General features: G+C 32.8%; 2 protein-coding genes across 3 annotated transcripts in view; one reads left to right on the top strand and one right to left on the bottom strand.

The window, feature by feature from the left end:
- RpL4 (ribosomal protein L4) overlaps nucleotides 1-17,467 on the bottom strand; it is a 234,087-nt gene that overhangs the window by 781 nt on the left and 215,839 nt on the right. The window contains exons 2-10 of the mRNA XM_080174325.1: nucleotides 6,142-6,243; nucleotides 5,818-5,906; nucleotides 5,275-5,356; nucleotides 4,686-4,790; nucleotides 4,027-4,099; nucleotides 3,601-3,690; nucleotides 3,279-3,398; nucleotides 2,515-2,599; nucleotides 1,132-1,269 (exon numbers count right to left, since the gene is read on the bottom strand). Coding sequence (XP_080030451.1) covers nucleotides 1,132-1,269; nucleotides 2,515-2,599; nucleotides 3,279-3,398; nucleotides 3,601-3,690; nucleotides 4,027-4,099; nucleotides 4,686-4,790; nucleotides 5,275-5,356; nucleotides 5,818-5,906; nucleotides 6,142-6,236 — 877 coding nt within the window. The 5' untranslated portion in view covers nucleotides 6,237-6,243. The remainder of the gene's footprint in view (nucleotides 1-1,131; nucleotides 1,270-2,514; nucleotides 2,600-3,278; nucleotides 3,399-3,600; nucleotides 3,691-4,026; nucleotides 4,100-4,685; nucleotides 4,791-5,274; nucleotides 5,357-5,817; nucleotides 5,907-6,141; nucleotides 6,244-17,467) is intronic.
- The window catches only part of LOC145329874 (transforming growth factor-beta-induced protein ig-h3-like), a 42,393-nt gene continuing 36,579 nt past the window's right edge, over nucleotides 11,654-17,467 (top strand). Inside the window, exons 1-4 of one of the 2 annotated variants that reach the window (XM_080174321.1) lie at nucleotides 11,654-11,724; nucleotides 12,358-12,450; nucleotides 12,914-13,106; nucleotides 13,565-13,679. In XM_080174321.1, coding sequence (XP_080030447.1) covers nucleotides 12,366-12,450; nucleotides 12,914-13,106; nucleotides 13,565-13,679 — 393 coding nt within the window. In that variant the 5' untranslated portion in view covers nucleotides 11,654-11,724; nucleotides 12,358-12,365. Of the gene's footprint in view, nucleotides 11,725-12,357; nucleotides 12,451-12,913; nucleotides 13,107-13,531; nucleotides 13,680-17,467 lie in introns of both variants that reach the window. The other variant, XM_080174320.1, reaches the window with a different exon arrangement.

Genomic DNA, 17,467 nt, shown 5'->3' with positions numbered 1-17,467 from the left:
TTAATTTTATGTTTACAAAATTATATTTGATAATGTTTAAATGTTGTGTTATTTATTTCTTTAGTTGATTATGGTTTGCATTTCTGATTTACGTTAAATTATCATTAAAAGAGTGAAATTATCTATTTTGGGTTTTAAAATATATGTTTAATTCCAGATTATGCTATAAATAGCCTAAAAATGAATGAGTAAAGTGTATGGTGTTGGCAGCATAAAAGGAACCTGTTCCATAAGGTACTTGAGGATTATTTCACTTTTGTGTCAAAAGATTTTTAAAAAATAGTTTTACATTTTAGTCAATAAACCAAATATTAAACACAAACCTAGTATGTTCACTAAAAATACTATGGGTCAATGCTGGAAGGTGCTTAGCAGTGTTGTGAATCCGGATCCGCAAGGATCCGCATTCTTTTGAGTCAAAGGATCTGGATCCGCAAAAAATACGGATCCGGATCCTGGGGTATAAAGTTATGGAAAAATCTACCTAAATTTATATAAAATAGTCACTTACAAAGACATTCTCGTGATGAAAGACAATCTTTAAGGTTTAGGTTCAGACTTAAAAATTAAAAGTATTTTAGACTTCGAGATTAAGGAACAGATATTTTTGAAAAATTTAGCGATTTTATTTTTATTGTCAAGGATCCGGATCCGCACTGACCAAATTTTGAGGATCCGGATCCGCATACAATTAATGCGGATCCGCAACTCTGCTCGTGAATCGTGATAAAAGACAATCTTTAAGGTTTAGGTTCAGACTTAAAAATTAAAAGTATTTTTGACTTCGAGATTAAGGAATAAATATTTTTAGAAAAATTTGGTTATTTTATTTTTATTGTCAAGGATCCGGATCCGCATACAATCAATGCGGATTCGCAACACTGGTGCTTAGAATCACTTGCTCTAGTTCGTGAATAGTTCCCTTTCCAAAGATACTTTGTTGAATAGAGACTCCTACAATTAAAGGGGAGGGAAAAATAGTTAATGTTAAGTTATAATGGTTATAAGGTAGACCCCCCCATCGTTTAAGCTAAGTAAACTGTATTGCCTTCCTGAAGGCAAGTATTAGGGAATAGGGATATAGATCAAATCCGTTTTAAGCTTCGCGAGTGTGACAATAACAAAACTCACCAAGATCGGTGTTAGCCATCATGGGAGAGGGAAGATTCCAGTTAGACTTGAGGGTAGGTCTCTCCTCGATACTACCGTAGATAGCGTCCAACTTTCTAAAGGCAGATTCGGTCCAGATGACGAATCTACCACCTTGGCCTAAAACAAAGTCATTGGTAATGGTATACTATAAATACTAGGGTTGGCAATCCCAATCCGGATTCCGTCCAATTTTTGAATCCCGAATCCGCAATCTATTATTTTAATAGCGGGTTCGTATTGTTAATTGTTAAGCTAAGATAAGAGTCTTTGGTCCAAATATATATCTTAATTTTTAACAAAGTTAGGTTAGATTGAGGATTAGAAAAAGGTTGCTGTAATGTCTAGAAATAGGAGAAAAAACTACTGAAAAGCAGCTTAAAATTCTTCCCAGAACGAGAAAATTCACTTAAATTTTAAAAAAGGACTTTTCAAATATTGCTCGAATCCGCAAATCTGACATAAATATGTTATTAAACTAAAAGAATATAGCCCTCCTGTAGTAAAATGCGTTTTTATTTGCTAACATATTTAGACGGACGGATATAACGCAGAAGCTGTAGCGTCCTATATTTATTTGGCTTTAGTATACGATTTGAGAACTGAAAAAAGCTAAAAATCACGAAAGCTGCATATTTCTATTTTATTTATAAACGTAACTAACTAAATCTTTTGGGGGAATTTTTTTAGATATTCCAAAGGTCATACAAATGACAAAAATGAAAAAATTCAATTAATGTAAGTAAAAACTATAAGCCTTTTCAAAAGGCATAAAAACACGAATATTTTAAATAAGGTTACTTGACAAAACAAGGGGGGGGGGAAGGTTTGCCACTTTCGCGTAAACAGTGTTCTGTGGACTAGGTATTGATTTTAGATTATAGGTTATTTAGGATAAATGTTTACTTTTGGGTATTAGTTCACGTATATTCAATCATTCTTTGAATAGGCCTCCAGGTGATCTCTGTACAGGTAAAAATGAAAAAAAAATTTTTTTTTGAAGAGTTAGAAGTCAACTTATAAAACAAAATATGCATTTTTATTCTTCAAATATGTGAATAACATTCAAAAATATGCATATTTTGTTTCGTATGTTGACTTCTAACTCATCAAAAAAAAATTTTTTTTTCATTTTTACCTGTACAGAGACCACCTGGAGGCCTGGAGCTCCGGAACCTGGAGGCCTATTCAAAAAATGATGAAATATACGTGAACTAATACCCAAAAGTAAACTTTTATCCTTAATAACCTATAATCTAAAATCTATACCTAGTCCACAGAACACTGTTTACGCGAAAGTGGCAAAACTCCCCCCCCCCTTATCTAAGTAACGCAGCTACGTTAACAATTAAGAAGACATTTTACCTCCAGGAGCCAACCACAGAAGATCCAATGCGTCAACGCGGAGGGATTGAACGCCGGGAATATTATTGAAGGCTTGAACACAACCCTAGCAAGAATAATGATATGACAGTCTACTAAAATAATATTTTTGGGAAATTCTTAAATCCCTAGAAGTAGTGGCAGGCAGGAGGGGAGAGTAAACAACTCTCTCCATTTTCAAATTAATTAAAAATCTTAAGACACCCCTTTAATCCTTATACTAAAGTAACAGGATGTCTGTGTGTCTGTCTGTGTGTCTGTGTGTACCGAAGGATCTCGCTAACCGCTGAACCGATCGGGTTCTCCTTAACAGGGTAGCTTCTCATAAGTCCCGGGAAGGTTTATAACTATTTTGGGGGAGGGTACCACCACCCTCCCAAGAGAAATGACAAAAAAATCGAAATTTTAAAAAAATTAGGGGAGACTTCAACGTCAAATAAAGAGGTATCGTAATAAAAATTAACTTTAACAAACAAAAACATTTAAAGTGCCACTAGAGGCCTCTAGGGGCGTAGCCGCTAGTAAGTAACCTAAAGCACCGCCAAGCGAGACTAAAAATATTTTATAGCATTTCTCTTGGGAGTGTGGTGGTACCGTCCCCCAAAACAGTATAGCTATTAACCTTAGAACCTATGAGAAGATGCACTGAAAAGGAGAACCATATAGGTTTAGCAGTTAACGGATCTTTTTGTACAGACAGAGGCATAGAAATACCATTACTTTTATACAAGGATAATAAATATTACCTCGTCCTTATCGAAGATAAGCAGGGGTCCCCTCTTGCTCTTGAATCTGGAGGTCCTGTTCTTTCCCTTACCAGCCCTCTTTTTCTTCCTCTTCAGAACCCTCTCTACATCCAGCCAGGCCTAGAAATGTTGCCAGATAAAATTAGGTTACAAAATAAAAAAGCATTTATTTATAGTTACTTGAAAAGATATCCATAATGAAACCACCATTTGGTTATCAATAATAAACAGCCGTAGCAGCAAGACTTTCAGACGAATGAATAAAATAATTCAAACATTAATTTCAGCCGCTAATTAAAGAAAAAAAATAATCTCAACTTACAGCAGATTTCCTCAGGAAGCTAACGGCTTCCTTAGTCTTCTTGAACGACTGGATGCTGTCGGACACAACGAGGGGAATTTCGGGAACTCCCTCAAAACGGAGAAAACTTTTAAGGACTGGTCATAAGTAAAGTTGCGAATTGTTACATTTTCAAATACCACAAATTTTAAATTTTTATTTACATGGATGCTAATATGAAAGATGGATGCTAATATGAAAGTCCTGTAAAATTAACTATTAGAGCTAAAAATTTAAGAAATCTTATGCCAAGCCATAAAACATCAAAATGTCATAACATTTAAGAAAACAACCTTAAAAGTCTAAAAAATTTGCTAAAAATTGGGCAGATTCCAGATCCCGGATTCGGATTGCCAACCCTTATAGAAACCATGTTTTTTTAAACTTCATAATTCAAGTTTTCTATGCCTGGATTGCATGACCCTTGGCCATGACGAGGGCGGGAATGCCAGAGCAAGCGATGGCAGAAGACAGAGCATACCTAAATTAAAATAAGAATGGACCAAACACTTCTGTTCAGCATTACACACCACATAAGTGAGAGAAGTTAAATTGTTTCAATACTTTAATGAAGTCATAACTTAACGCTAAGAATTAAATTTTAATCTTAGATATTTAAGATCAGGTATATGTACTTTTTAAACATTATCTTATATGTTTACTAAAACCTTGCAGCAGGCAAGGTTAACATAGATACCATAGAGGGCGACTATAGACTAAAGAATTTAAACTTAATAGCGTTATTTCTAATTGCTAGAAATTAAACCAGTCACTAACTCAGGGGTGATTTTTTGCACAAGATTCATTTTTTTCCCCTTGCTGCAATTATTTTTACCAGCAAGGAAGAGGGATAAAATGGAAAAATATTTTCAGAACTCTTTATTTTATTCGTATTACGCCCTTTTCCACATATTTTTTTTTTTCACCAAAAGGGGAGAAAAATAGAAGGAAAAAAATGCTTCTAGCCCTCTTTATGTTTTCATTTTTTCCCCCCATTCACATATTTTTTTACCTTCCCCCCCCCCTCAGACGGGTCACATTTGCAGAATATACTACCCTGCACTAACCTCTTCTGTTTCTTGCAGATGAGTCTGTGCCATCTTCTCCAGATCTTGGTGGGGGCAAACATACGACCACCACGGCACATGTTACCGAAGGCACCCTGGCCGGACCTAGATTTCAAAGTAAAAAATGTTATGCATAATATTTAATGTTTGTAGTTATATCATCAAGGCATTATAGTAAATCAGTAAAGGGGTAGTTGCGCGAAGTGCAACTAAACTTGAATTTAGTGAACTGCACATTTCTTTTAGTTCAATAGTTTAAACTACATCTAAGGACATATATTTGAAAGAATTTTAAATTTATACCAGGTAGTTTTAGAAAAAAAGACTTGAAAATCATATTTTTAGATATATGAAAATAAACGGCTGTCCTGTAATCACAAAAACATGAAAACTATTTTGGTAGTGTTAAATTGATTGCTATTTATTGTATATGCTTGCAATAAAACTAGTTAAATACATTTCACGCAAATATCCCTTTCTGTATAAATTGAAATTTAGAATTTGAAAAAAGTTTTAACTCTTAAAATTAGATAAATTGGCTATAATCCCTACTTATATCCCTGTAAGTAGCTGCACTATTAAAACTTACCTGTGGGTACCACCTCCACGGACACGAGGAATACGGGCCACGGCACGACCAGTTCCCCAGGACTCGGCACTGGTCTGGTGACCTTAATGAAAATGGGATGTGGTAAAAACATACAGAGACAAGTAAGGTTGAAAAAGACAATTTAAGATCTAAGCTTTATTTAGCAAGCAACGCGTTGATAAATATAATTCATGAATAGATAAATAGTTATTTTTCGCATCGTATTATGGAGAGGACGGCTTTCCACAGATGACTTATGTTAAATTCCAGTTTTGTTGGCCTTTATGGACCGAAGCCTTGGCTGACAAAACGATATTAACACAGAAATTTATTGTATTCTTCTAAGTAAATTGTTGAAAACTAATTTTTTTTGAAGTGCCGGCTAAGGTATTTAATTCAGTCAAAATCAAACCGTCCCAAAACTTTAAAATGTTTAGAGCAGACTACGATTAATTTAATACTAATAATTAATTAATAATTAAATTAATATATAAAAAACTAAAACTTTACAAACACTAAAATTATGTTATGAAATTTACATACCGGCATACTTGTTGACAGCGTAGGGCTGACGGCTGTTAAAACGCATCTGCTGAGCAGTCTTGCAGATCAGGTCAGGACGAATTGGGCACCTTAATTATACATTCATAGCAAACATATATTTCTAGCAAGTCAATATTTTAAATTGAAGTTACATCGCCGTAAGCATCTAGGGCCAGGAGAGCGATAGCTGTTGGGAAATTGCTTAGAACTACTAGGGAATAATAATTACATATCTTCCATGAAACGTCTAACCAAATTCAGACGTATTTCCGAGATGTTAACAAGAGTTGATAGGCAAGATCTGTAACAAAAACCATTACTTACTTGAAGACACCGGGAAGCTTAACGGTGGATTCGGTTTTCTCATTTTTCTCGTTATAAACGGATATCAACGGGCGGGCAGCCAGAAGAGACGTCATCGTGTCTGAAAAATATACTGAAGAATAAGAAGGGATGAAAAGGTAAGATAAGGTCCTGCGAACGGATAAGCCTAAGTTTTAACGTCTAATAATAAGTGTAATAAAACATTGAAAGAACAGAGAATAATTCATAAATTAAGCAAATGCAAAAATAATTTTAGGGCAAATCAATGGGGTTATATTAAACTATAAATAAAACCTAATACAGATTAAAAGCTGATGGGATGAGTTTATCCCATCACAAAACATTTTTTAGTATAACAATTTTGAGGTTTAGTTTAAAATATTTAAATATCCATCCAATAACATTTAATTCAATTTCGCCATCGATGAATTCAACGTTAACATGAAAATGGTAGATTTACATAAATCGTAAATGAAAACTATTAAAAAACACACTTATTGAAACAAATATTCAATAAAAGTATACAGGAATAAATAAAAATAATTATAAAATCATACAATTTATTTAAGGTTAAAGCAAGATGTAAATTTTAATTCACTTATTTTTTCGACTGCTCAGTATCAGATTGTGGAAAACGTGGCGTTACCGATCTCGTGTCACTGTACACTTCTAAATATTGAAGAACATAATTTTTGCATATTTTTTCCCTATCAGTATTCAAATTAAAAAACTATAACATCATTTTTTTTTAAAATCAATTGAAAAAATCTTAAAAGAAAAATAACGATAATTTCTAATGCAATATACAATGGCAATACTATACAATATTATCCCTTCTCTGACGATCATTGTTGTGAGAAATAAAGTCTTCACAGTTTTTGTCCTTAATTCCGATTTTTTAATGTATAGCGGCATTCATATAAGTATTTTAAAAAGACGACATTTATAAATTTTTAATTTGAACCTTTGAAGTAACAAAATGTAAGCCTGTCTTTGTGTCCATTAAGATCTTGCAAACTGTAGAACCGATAATTCCTCAAATTTTAGATTGGTCAAGGGAAGGTTCTAGGCTATTTGGATGCAAGTACGAACCGCCAATGGAAAGTGTCCAACCCATAAAATATTTTTCAAATACTACTACTTACAAATATGGAATTCAGTGATTACCGCTTTGGTGTGCTTGGTCCGAATTAAATGATTCTTTTTATTTATAGTAGTATCAAAAATAGATTTCCCGTTTTCTCAGGGATTCTTGTGCTCATGTATAAATAAGAAGTAACTTTATTTCAATATTTTTGATTTCCCTGGATGCTATAAGAGATTGCTATTTCTTTTGTAGAAATACCTATTTGAGAAGAGCATCCAGTTTACAATTACTTTTTTCATATCTTTTTTTTAAGTCCTTCTTCTCATTCTTTCTCTTCCCTTTTTAATGATGTCTACAATTCACTTTGTCCATTTGTCAATCCATGATTCTTGGGTACTTTGCTCGTATGGACATTTTCATTCTTGTTTTATTACTATACAATTCTCTACATAATTTAATTTTCCATGGAGCATAACATACAGAACAACGGACCAAAAATAGAGTTAAAATATAACAAAGTTCATACTGACGACCAGGGACGTCCAAGCTTATTATTTTGCGGGGTTTAAAAGGTTTGAGGGGGGTAGTCGAAATGTATACACAAAAAAAATATTGGGGGAGTGGTTTTAAAGTTCAAGGAGGGTAAACACCCATTTAACCTCACCCTTGGACGTCCCTGCCTACGACGATTGTAAATTTTAGATGCAACTCAATTTAGTATATACAGTGTGTTTTTTTTTATGAGAATTTTTTAAAAATCAATTTTACCCCAATTATAGTTATCAGAATTTAATGATTAACGGCTTATTTTCTTCGTTTTTTATAACCATTTTTAGAACATCAAAAAAATATTTCAGTTTTTATTTAAAAAGTACAGTAAAATCAAAAATATAAAACTTAGGTGTCAACATCTAAAAAAAGTTTTAGCGCATTTTTCTTAAGCTCAAATCTTTTACCCTTTAAAAGAAAAAAAATGGATTTTCAGTAGTCCACTTTGGGGGGCCCGTACTCCTTTCCTGGTTGAGATATGGCCTTCAAACTTTAATATGTTCTAGTACATGTCCCTAAAAGTATCTGTATCAATTTTTAACTCTGTATCTCAACTTTGAAGCGTTTTGCAGCCATTCTTGCAAAGGGTAGAAGATTTGAGTATGAGAAAAATGCGCTAAAACCATTTTTAGATGTTGACACCTAGGTTTTGATTTTTTATTTTACTCTACCTTTTTAATAAAAACTGAAATATTTTTTTGATGTTCTATAAATAGTTATAAAAAACGAAGAAAATAAGCCATTAATCATTAAATTCTGATAACTATAAGTGGAGTAAAATTGCTTTCAATATAGTTCTCATAAAAAAAACACACTGTATATAACACAAGGAGTAATTGTCAAAATTAAATAAAAATTTGATAAAGTAGTGAGGTTTTAAAAGGGAAGCTTTTCTATAATTAGGGTCGGTCCGTCCATCCGTACGTCCGTAACGGATAGCTTTTTTCGTTAATTTAGTCATGTTAGAATTTTCCTGTAGATTTCATACTTTGCAAGATGATTCATGTAGTAGTTAGGTACGATTTAGAAAGCGTAGCAACTCTATAATCGTTACCAGCATGTCCGCCCGTCCATTTTAAACACGTTAACTTTTAACTTTTAAAATAACAATTTTTTATTTGATATAATCATCCGATTGATCTGATTTTTGGAGTATTGATTTCTATTTCAATAAGGTACAATATTAAAAGCGAAGCATTTCTATAATCAAGTTCTAAAAAATGTCCTTAACATTATTTTGTATTTAAGAAGTTTTGCAACAAAAATATATTAGATATGGCAGTCACATGTGGGTGCAAAAAAATAAACCCCTACACTTAATAATTATGCAGGGACCTAAATTGGGATAAGACAATGACTGCTAAACTAATGTACATCCTATAATTAGAATACACAATATTACCCCTTTTGTAGATTACAATTAATAATTGTAACGTGTAGGCACTCAACCTAATGCGCCAACCAATCAAAAATAAATAAGTCCTAAATGTAGTTAAGCCAACAACTAAAAAAACGTTACCATTAAACTTTTGGGCCTATTGTAATTAAAGGTCCAATGTCCCCTTCCCCCTCCCTAAGTATTCTTACAAAGAATTGCCACATTTTAGCATCCCCAACAGTTCAAGGGGGAAGGGTGTGATGAAGCAGCTTATAGTGCCTTAACATTTTATTATACAATACAAATGACCAATGATAGGCCAGTGTACAATACATGGTAATTTTTTGGGAGAAGGGTGCTTCAGCATCTAATAAAATAGCATTAAACTTTGGTATGAAAGGTATGGATATTCCCTGAAAAGCAGAGCCCAATATGTCCGGCACTTAAGTTTCATCTTGAGAGAAAAAGATACTTACAGATGTCTCTTTAAATAATATAGTCCAACATACGCATGTTTAGACAATGTTTGCTCTAATAAAAATTACTCATTGGATGATCGACTAATCATAAGCATTTCCGCGCAAGGCTTAGAAACTAAAATACGGGGTCTTTTTGAAACCGAAGCATTTCTATAATGAGGGTAGCTCCGTCCATACGTCCATCCAAAATGGATAGCTTTTTTCATTAATTTAGACATTGCATTCTAGAATTGTCCTATTTATTTTAAGCTTTGCATTTTGGTTCCTATAACAGTTCCTATATGGAGAGAATCTATAATCTTCACCAGAAAGTCTAAATGTCGTCCATTTAAAACACGTTAATTTTTTAACTTTTTTATGATATACTTATCCTAATTATCTGATTTTTGACAAAATGTTTCCCTAGACAACAAGGTACAATATCATAAGCAAAGCATTTCTATAATTGATTCCTAAAAATTAAAGTATGTCCTTATACTGTATCCTGTATTTAAACAATGCGCACAATTTAACAAATGTATGCACAATTTTGTTTAGACTAATAAACTAATGTTCTGCCTATTAAGTTCTGACTATCTAAAGAGCTATTGTTCGTTTGTCCTTCCTTATAATTTCAGAGTTAAACTTTGCTGTATGTTCATCCTTGTTTTATTATTTTTTTATCAAGATGTTAGAACATTGAAAAATTAGCCTACACCCTGTTTAATATAATATGTACAGAGATTTTTCTAGAACATAGAAATTTGGAGACTTTTTACGTAAAACAGTTCAGGATCTGAATAAGTATTTTTAGCAGCAATGAAAGTTTACAATTCTCACCCAAAAGTGTGTTTCCGTCAATTTCTTAATTTTAAAGGCATTTATTACCTAATTGGGTAGGGGTTCTCATTTGATTTCAAGTGATCATCTAGAGAATCATAGGGCATCATCTGCTTGTATTGGCATGCAATACTCAAACGCCCTCTGGTAGATATTAGGTTAAGTAACATTCAACAGACAAACAACCCTTTAATTGCCCGACCTTTGTCTTAGAAGTCATAACTGCGCAAGGTAATTAGTTGCGACTGTTTTTGGGCCAAGAACTTTCCCCACTCTAACTATTTATGTCGCGCACCTAACATACCAACAGTAGGAACTATTTCTTAACGTCTTAAGCTATGACGTGGCGTTGTTTCAATTGAACCTATTACCTCTCCGACGCGATGATAAGCAGATGCGCTACACGGTTATTTGAAAGGCATTACCTTGAACCCCTTCATGCAGGCTGAAACATAAATACCCTGTGTAAAAACTCTGAGCATTCTATTGAAATGCAATTTTCAATTGTTTATTATTAAAAAGTGGCCTATAATAACATAATGTCGACGTGCTATATAAAAATAAACTTTAACAATTTGTACATCCATTGACTATAAGGCTAGAAAATCATTTCAATATTCCCAACTGCTTGTCAAACACTAATTGATATCAATAATCTGGAACTCAGAAAAATCTAGCAGTTTGCGAACAAAAATAAAAGGGTTTATGCATTTTAGTCAAATTTTATAATAAAAAATTAGGAAAATTTAGGAAATTTAAACCTAAGAATGTTTCAATTTGTATGATCGTAAGATACCAACAGATTTTTTTTACGTATTAATTGCATAATGTTTTAATCTAATTGTGCTTTCACTCAAAATGCCCATCGGGCACTCCTGCTCTTATTCCTGAAATAAATTGTAAATACGGGAGAGGGGATGATGTTTTACCCAATGCTTAGTTCATGCAGAGGCCCTAACCCTGCAGGGTTACTCAGTACCAAATATAACCCATAATGACTAGACCGAAAAAAATCTAACTAAAACTATAGCCCCCTTTTTTTAAACTTATTTATTTTAAATAAAGAGGGTTTCTGTGCTTGACTAGATAGCTTGAGGGAAACTGCTGTCTAACATCAAAACTACAGTTTCTTAGATTTTTGGTTGAAAAGTTTGAACACTTTGTATATAGTAAAAGTTTTAAAGGGTGCCCCTATAAATATTATTCAGTTAATTGATCATTGTTATACAACAAACACAACTTAAACATCATTAAATAAAAAAAATTAAAGGGTAAGTTTTTATTTATCATGTAAGTAATCCTTTTTCTGTCTCTGTGCTTTTCAGTAAAGCTTTATATTGGTATGAATACTTCACTTTTTAGGCTGAGTAAAGACATCCAATGGCAATAATCGAAAGTTTGACTTTAATTTAATCCTTCTAAAATTACAAAATCCGTCTGTATGTCCTTATGTATTCTTTTCAAAAATAATCTTATTAGTTGTTATTTAGAATTGGTGGTCAAAATTTTTATGATTCTTTTCAACAAAAATTTCACTTTATCTTGTCTGACTGTTTGAATTTCTTATGTTGTCTTGTCTATTCTTCTCTACTTGTTAATACAACAAAATTTATAGTCAGTTTTTTGTATTATAGTCAAATGCGTTATTTAAGCCTAAAGAACGCATAATTAAACCAAAATTTATTTGTTTTACATTTTTTTGCTAAATTTGATATTCAAACAAAAGTAAATTTTGAAGATCCGATTAATGCTTAGAGTAATAAATTTCATTGTTATTATATTCGATGTGTAGAGTAGACGCCTTATTTTCAATTTTTGAATGAAAATTTAATCTGTTTTCATAGGCTTCATAGCTTTCGTTGCATTTTAGTTTGGTTAAATTTAAATTGCCTGTTTTTCTGCAGAATAGACAATGAGGAGACTGGGCGTTGTGCTGCTATTTGGCAGTGTACTGTCGGTACCCAAACCTTCCCTCTGGGACTCGCTGGATAAAGCAGGTAATAAACGACATTTGTAATCGCAACGTGTGTTCCAAAAAGCTTAATTTATGTTAAGCACTGGTACAAACATAACTTTACCAGTGCTTTTTCAAACCAAAGTCCAGATACGCTAAAAATATGGAAAAATGAAACTAAAATTACCCTAAATATATCTATAATACAAAGTAGCTTGATGTCTGTCCGTCTGTCCATTAAAATCTCGGTAACCACTGAACCAATCGGATATGATGAAGATGAGGATCATCGCGTCATACCAACGCCGTTAAAAATGGTACCTACCAGCTTTATTCGGCATAGAACATCAAAAAGTGTGAGCTGGAGGAATGCCTTGGCCCCAAACAGGCCAACTCATGACTAGCATTGAGTTGGCAAGCTGACTGTTCAGTCCAGGTGCAACTCACCCATACGACATATTCACACATTGCTACCACTGCACTGGACACTCTATTCTTAAATTAAGGAGCTGAAATTTCCAATGGATTCAACCAGTTTGGAGCTACAGTAGAGAAAGGTTTTGAACAAGGAGTAAATACTCTGGCACATCAGTATGATAACATTGAACACACTCTTACCCATGAATATGATAAACTTGAAGATACCCTTGTCCATGGATTTGATCAGTTTGGAAACTCTATCAGCAATGGATATAACAGGTAAAAAAAATAAAGCTGTGATTAGTAAGGTAGCTACTTTATAACTCAGGTATGTCTAACCGTCCAAAGTTTAACAAGCAAATGATGTTTATTAAATATAAAATTGTGAATAGGGTAAACATACATCATACATACATACACATAATTACCCCTCCTGTAGATTACAATAAGTGGTTGGATAAATAACTAAATAAACCATCCAATCAAAATTCATCAAAAGTCCCCAAAGTTATTAAGTCAATGAGTAAGAAAACGTTATTATAAAACTAGTGTACTAAACAGCCCATTGTCCCCTCTCTCAAGCTAGAAAACATTTCTCATAACAAGAAAAACAGACCAGGAAGAATAACAAACAAACGGTACAAGTTTGACTCATTGAGTAGCTTCCCTTCTATAGATGAAAAGGTTATATCTGTTCTGTACAGGGTGTCAGATTCTTTAACTAACCTCTACGCCAGGGCAAGGCAGGAAATACCGCGTAGAATTGACACCCTGAGGGAGGAATTGCCGCGTAGAATGGACAGCTGGGGCATTAACCAGAACAACATGATGGCTGTGCAAAATAAATTTCAGGTAATGTAACCAGTGGCGTGCGAACCGAAGGGGGCATTTGGGGCAATCGCCCCCCCCTAGCGACCAAAACGCCCCCCCCCCCCTGCCCCCCCTAGCAACCGCCCCCCCTGGTCAACAAAAATGCCCCTTTTTGCCCCCTACCCTACAAAAAGCAAAATTATCCCAGTTTCCAAAAAAAAGATCAAGAAATACTCAAAAAAAAAATTTTGACGCTTCGCGCCAAACAGACAGTTACTATTCATTTAACCTTACCAAATTTTTTAATTAGTGTCAAAATAAGGTTTTAATCTTTTTTCACTGAACATAACAAACCAGGTTATAGGAAGTATTTTATTTTGTATAATATAAACTTTTTACCAAAGAAATTTTGTACATCCCCAATGATGATACACAAAATTACCTTATATAGATTACAATTAGTGGATGAAATGTATGGAAACTCAACTTAATTACCCAACCAATCAAAATTCCATTAAATTCCCCAAAGTTGTTGAGCCAACAAATAAGAAAATTTATATGAAATATTGGGGAATAGTGTAATAAATAGCCCAAAAACCCCTACCTCCCTGCATATTTGAAGAAAAAAATTTTTGCTTTGCTCCCTTCCAAATGATATCTGCTATGAAATATTGGGGACTAGTGTAATAAATAGCCCAAAAACCCCTCCCTCCCTGCATATTTGAAGAAAAAAATTTGCGCTTCGCGCCCTTCCAAATGGTTTCTGCTATGAAATATTGGGGACTAGTGTAATAAATAGCCCAAAAACCCCTCCCTCCCTGCATATTTGAAGAAAAAAATTGGCGCTTTGCGCCCTTCCAAATGGTTTCTGCTATGAAATATTGGGGACTAGTGTAATAAATAGCCCAAAAACCCCTCCCTCCCTGCATATTTGAAGAAAAAAATTTGCACTTCGCGCCCTTCCAAATGGTTTCTGCTATGAAATATTGGGGACTAGTGTAATAAATAGCCCAAAAACCCCTCCCTCCCTGCATATTTGAAGAAAAAAATTTGCGCTTCACGCCCTTCCAAATGGTTTCTGCTATGAAATATTGGGGACTAGTTGTTTTGGATAAAAACCCTAATTAGCCGATGTTATCACCTTTGAACATATACATGAATTTAAACAAAATAAAACAATATCTTCTAAAGAATTAATTTATTGACAATTAACATTAGTTAAACAGATTTAAACAAAATATTTAAGAAATATATCAAAATATAAGTAGATTGAGGTAGGTATTGGTAGGTAATAAGGAAATTCTCTGATTTATCTCTGTCAACAGTGTTGAACTAAAAAAAATACACTTTTTAAAAGACCTTCATAGATTCAATAATATTAGATTGATTTTTTTACTCATAGCTCTTAACTAATAACTATCTATTTTGATTTTAATATTTTCTTAGACTTGTATTGTATAGGGTTTATAGAACACTTAAGAAATATTAAACAAACTAGAAACTCAAAAAAAAAATCAATGAAATAATAAAAAAAAACTCTTTAGAAAAATGTATAAGAATTTATAAGAAAAACTTACCAATTTGTTGAAAAATCAGGGTTTTGATCTAAATATTTACTCCACTGTGGGTCACTGCCAAATTTATATGCCATCACTAAGAATTATCTCAATAGGCCTAGATTATCAAAAATTATAACAAAAAATAGCAGTAAAATAAAAGTTACAAACTATTGGTCAATGTTCCTTCAACAATTTCAAAACATCTCCAATACAAAACAGACTGGGCAGTCCATGAGGTAGTAATAAGAAAACATGAAAATATTTACAAAACATTGACAAATAAAAAATAACCACAACTTTTACTGCTATTTGAGTAAGATCATAACAAAAAAAAATAACAGTAAAATAAAATTTACAAATTATTGGTGAATACTCCTTCAACAACTTCATATTTTCCTCAATCACAAGACAGACTGAGCAGACCGTCAATTAGTAATTAAAGAAAATATGAAAATATCTACAAAATATTGATCAATAAAAAATAACTATAATTTTACTGCTATTCAAGCACTAAAATGTTCTTTTGACTACAAAATAACACGTTTCAAACCTTCTCTGGAGGAGTACAGAATCTTACTGACTTCTTGTTTGTTTTTTACCTCTTTTATAACCCTTTATTGACGAAAAACCGGTTTGAGTACAAAAATGCTTTAAAATACTTAAAAATTTACTTTTACTTTTATTGTAACATACACGTTTTTCTGATTATTTTAGTAAAAAAAAACGATTTTTTTAATAAAAATTAGACATTAGACAAAATAGATATAGACTAGTATGCAATAAAAAAATAGAATTCAATTCATCACAAATTCTCTAAAACACTGGCCAGGACCAATTTGATGAATTGAATTCTTAAAGTACTAACCTTTCTTCTTCAATTTTTTCTGCTTTTTCAAAAAGTTCTTATCTCTTTTCATCTTGTCTTGTAAAATTACACCTTGAGATTTCATGATTTTTTTAAGTTTGTTGAAATTATTAGTAAGTCCCCAATGAAATTGAAAATGTGAAATTTCTTCACCTGGATTTCTTGAATTAGCACACCAATCATGAATAATGCTATGATTTTGGAGTATCTCATTTGTTACTAACACAAATGCCTTATCATGATCTGTTTGTTCAAAATGGTTCAAAATTTCAACAAAAGATAACATTTTTGTCCAATCTCCTTTTGTATTATAAGTTATAATTTTACCATTTTTATCTTTTCCTAGGAAAGGCCTATCAGTGTTTGCAGCTAAAACAATGCTCTCTTCAAAAAGTAAAATTCCAAAATTGTTACTATGGTTTAAGCTTGATCTATAAAGAAATCTGCACAGACTTTGGTGTACTTCAGTTTTCATCTCGGTTTTATACACAGCCTCATTACTATCAGTCTTCTCATTCTCATCAATATCATCAGTCTTCTCATCAATATCATCAGTCTTCTCATCAATATCATCAGTCTTCTCATCAATATCATCAGTCTTCTCATCAATATCATCATAACTTCTCTCATCAATTTTCCTAGGCTCAAGGAACTTTGGCAAATCAGTCTTTAATTCTCTGACTTTATTAGCATAGTCAAGTCTGAATCCATTCATATCATTATCACTAAAATTGAGACCGATTCCACTAATGGCATGCTCTGCAAATTTACAAACATACATGCCACAATCAGTGTAATTCTGTTGGTGTGGCAAATCTTTCCTGATACTCACAGAGAGTTTAGTTTCTAGAATTTCTTCCATATAATCCTTGCATGATTCAAAAAGTGAATTAGGTTTCTGTTTGTAATGAAATGAATCATAAAACTCTATTTCTTTTGATTTTGGATATATTATTGCAAGTGTCCAATGGGCTCCTAAACATAAAGGTACAATAATCAAGTCATGCCCATCAAAATACATCCTATATTCAGCTTTATACCTCTGTAATACAGATTTACCTTCTTTCAAATCATTAGACAAATATTGACTTACAACAAACTTATGGTCAGGTAAACTAGCAAAAGTATTGATAACACAAAAAATTATAACTTCATTTAGATATTTCTCAGGAGTTGCTAGTCTCTTTAGATCATACACAGCAATTTTCTGATCTTTTACTGCTGATACAATGGTGTCTGGATCCTTGAGTAATAAATTGTCTAGTGGAATATTTTCATATTTATGAAAGTTTTCATGGCTTATATCTTTTTCATATCTAGACTTCTGTCTTCTGAAGGTAAGGCCTCTCTCCAACGCTTTGAATTCACTAAAAAGAAAAAAAAATAAATGAGTAAGAGCTTAAAAA

This window comes from Acartia tonsa, chromosome 10, assembly GCF_053477335.1.
Source record: "Acartia tonsa isolate MP-2025a chromosome 10, ASM5347733v1, whole genome shotgun sequence".
Lineage (NCBI taxonomy): Eukaryota > Metazoa > Arthropoda > Copepoda > Calanoida > Acartiidae > Acartia > Acartia tonsa.
The sequence above is the reverse complement of the archived record's forward strand: the minus strand, read 5'-3'. Positions and strand labels throughout refer to the sequence as shown.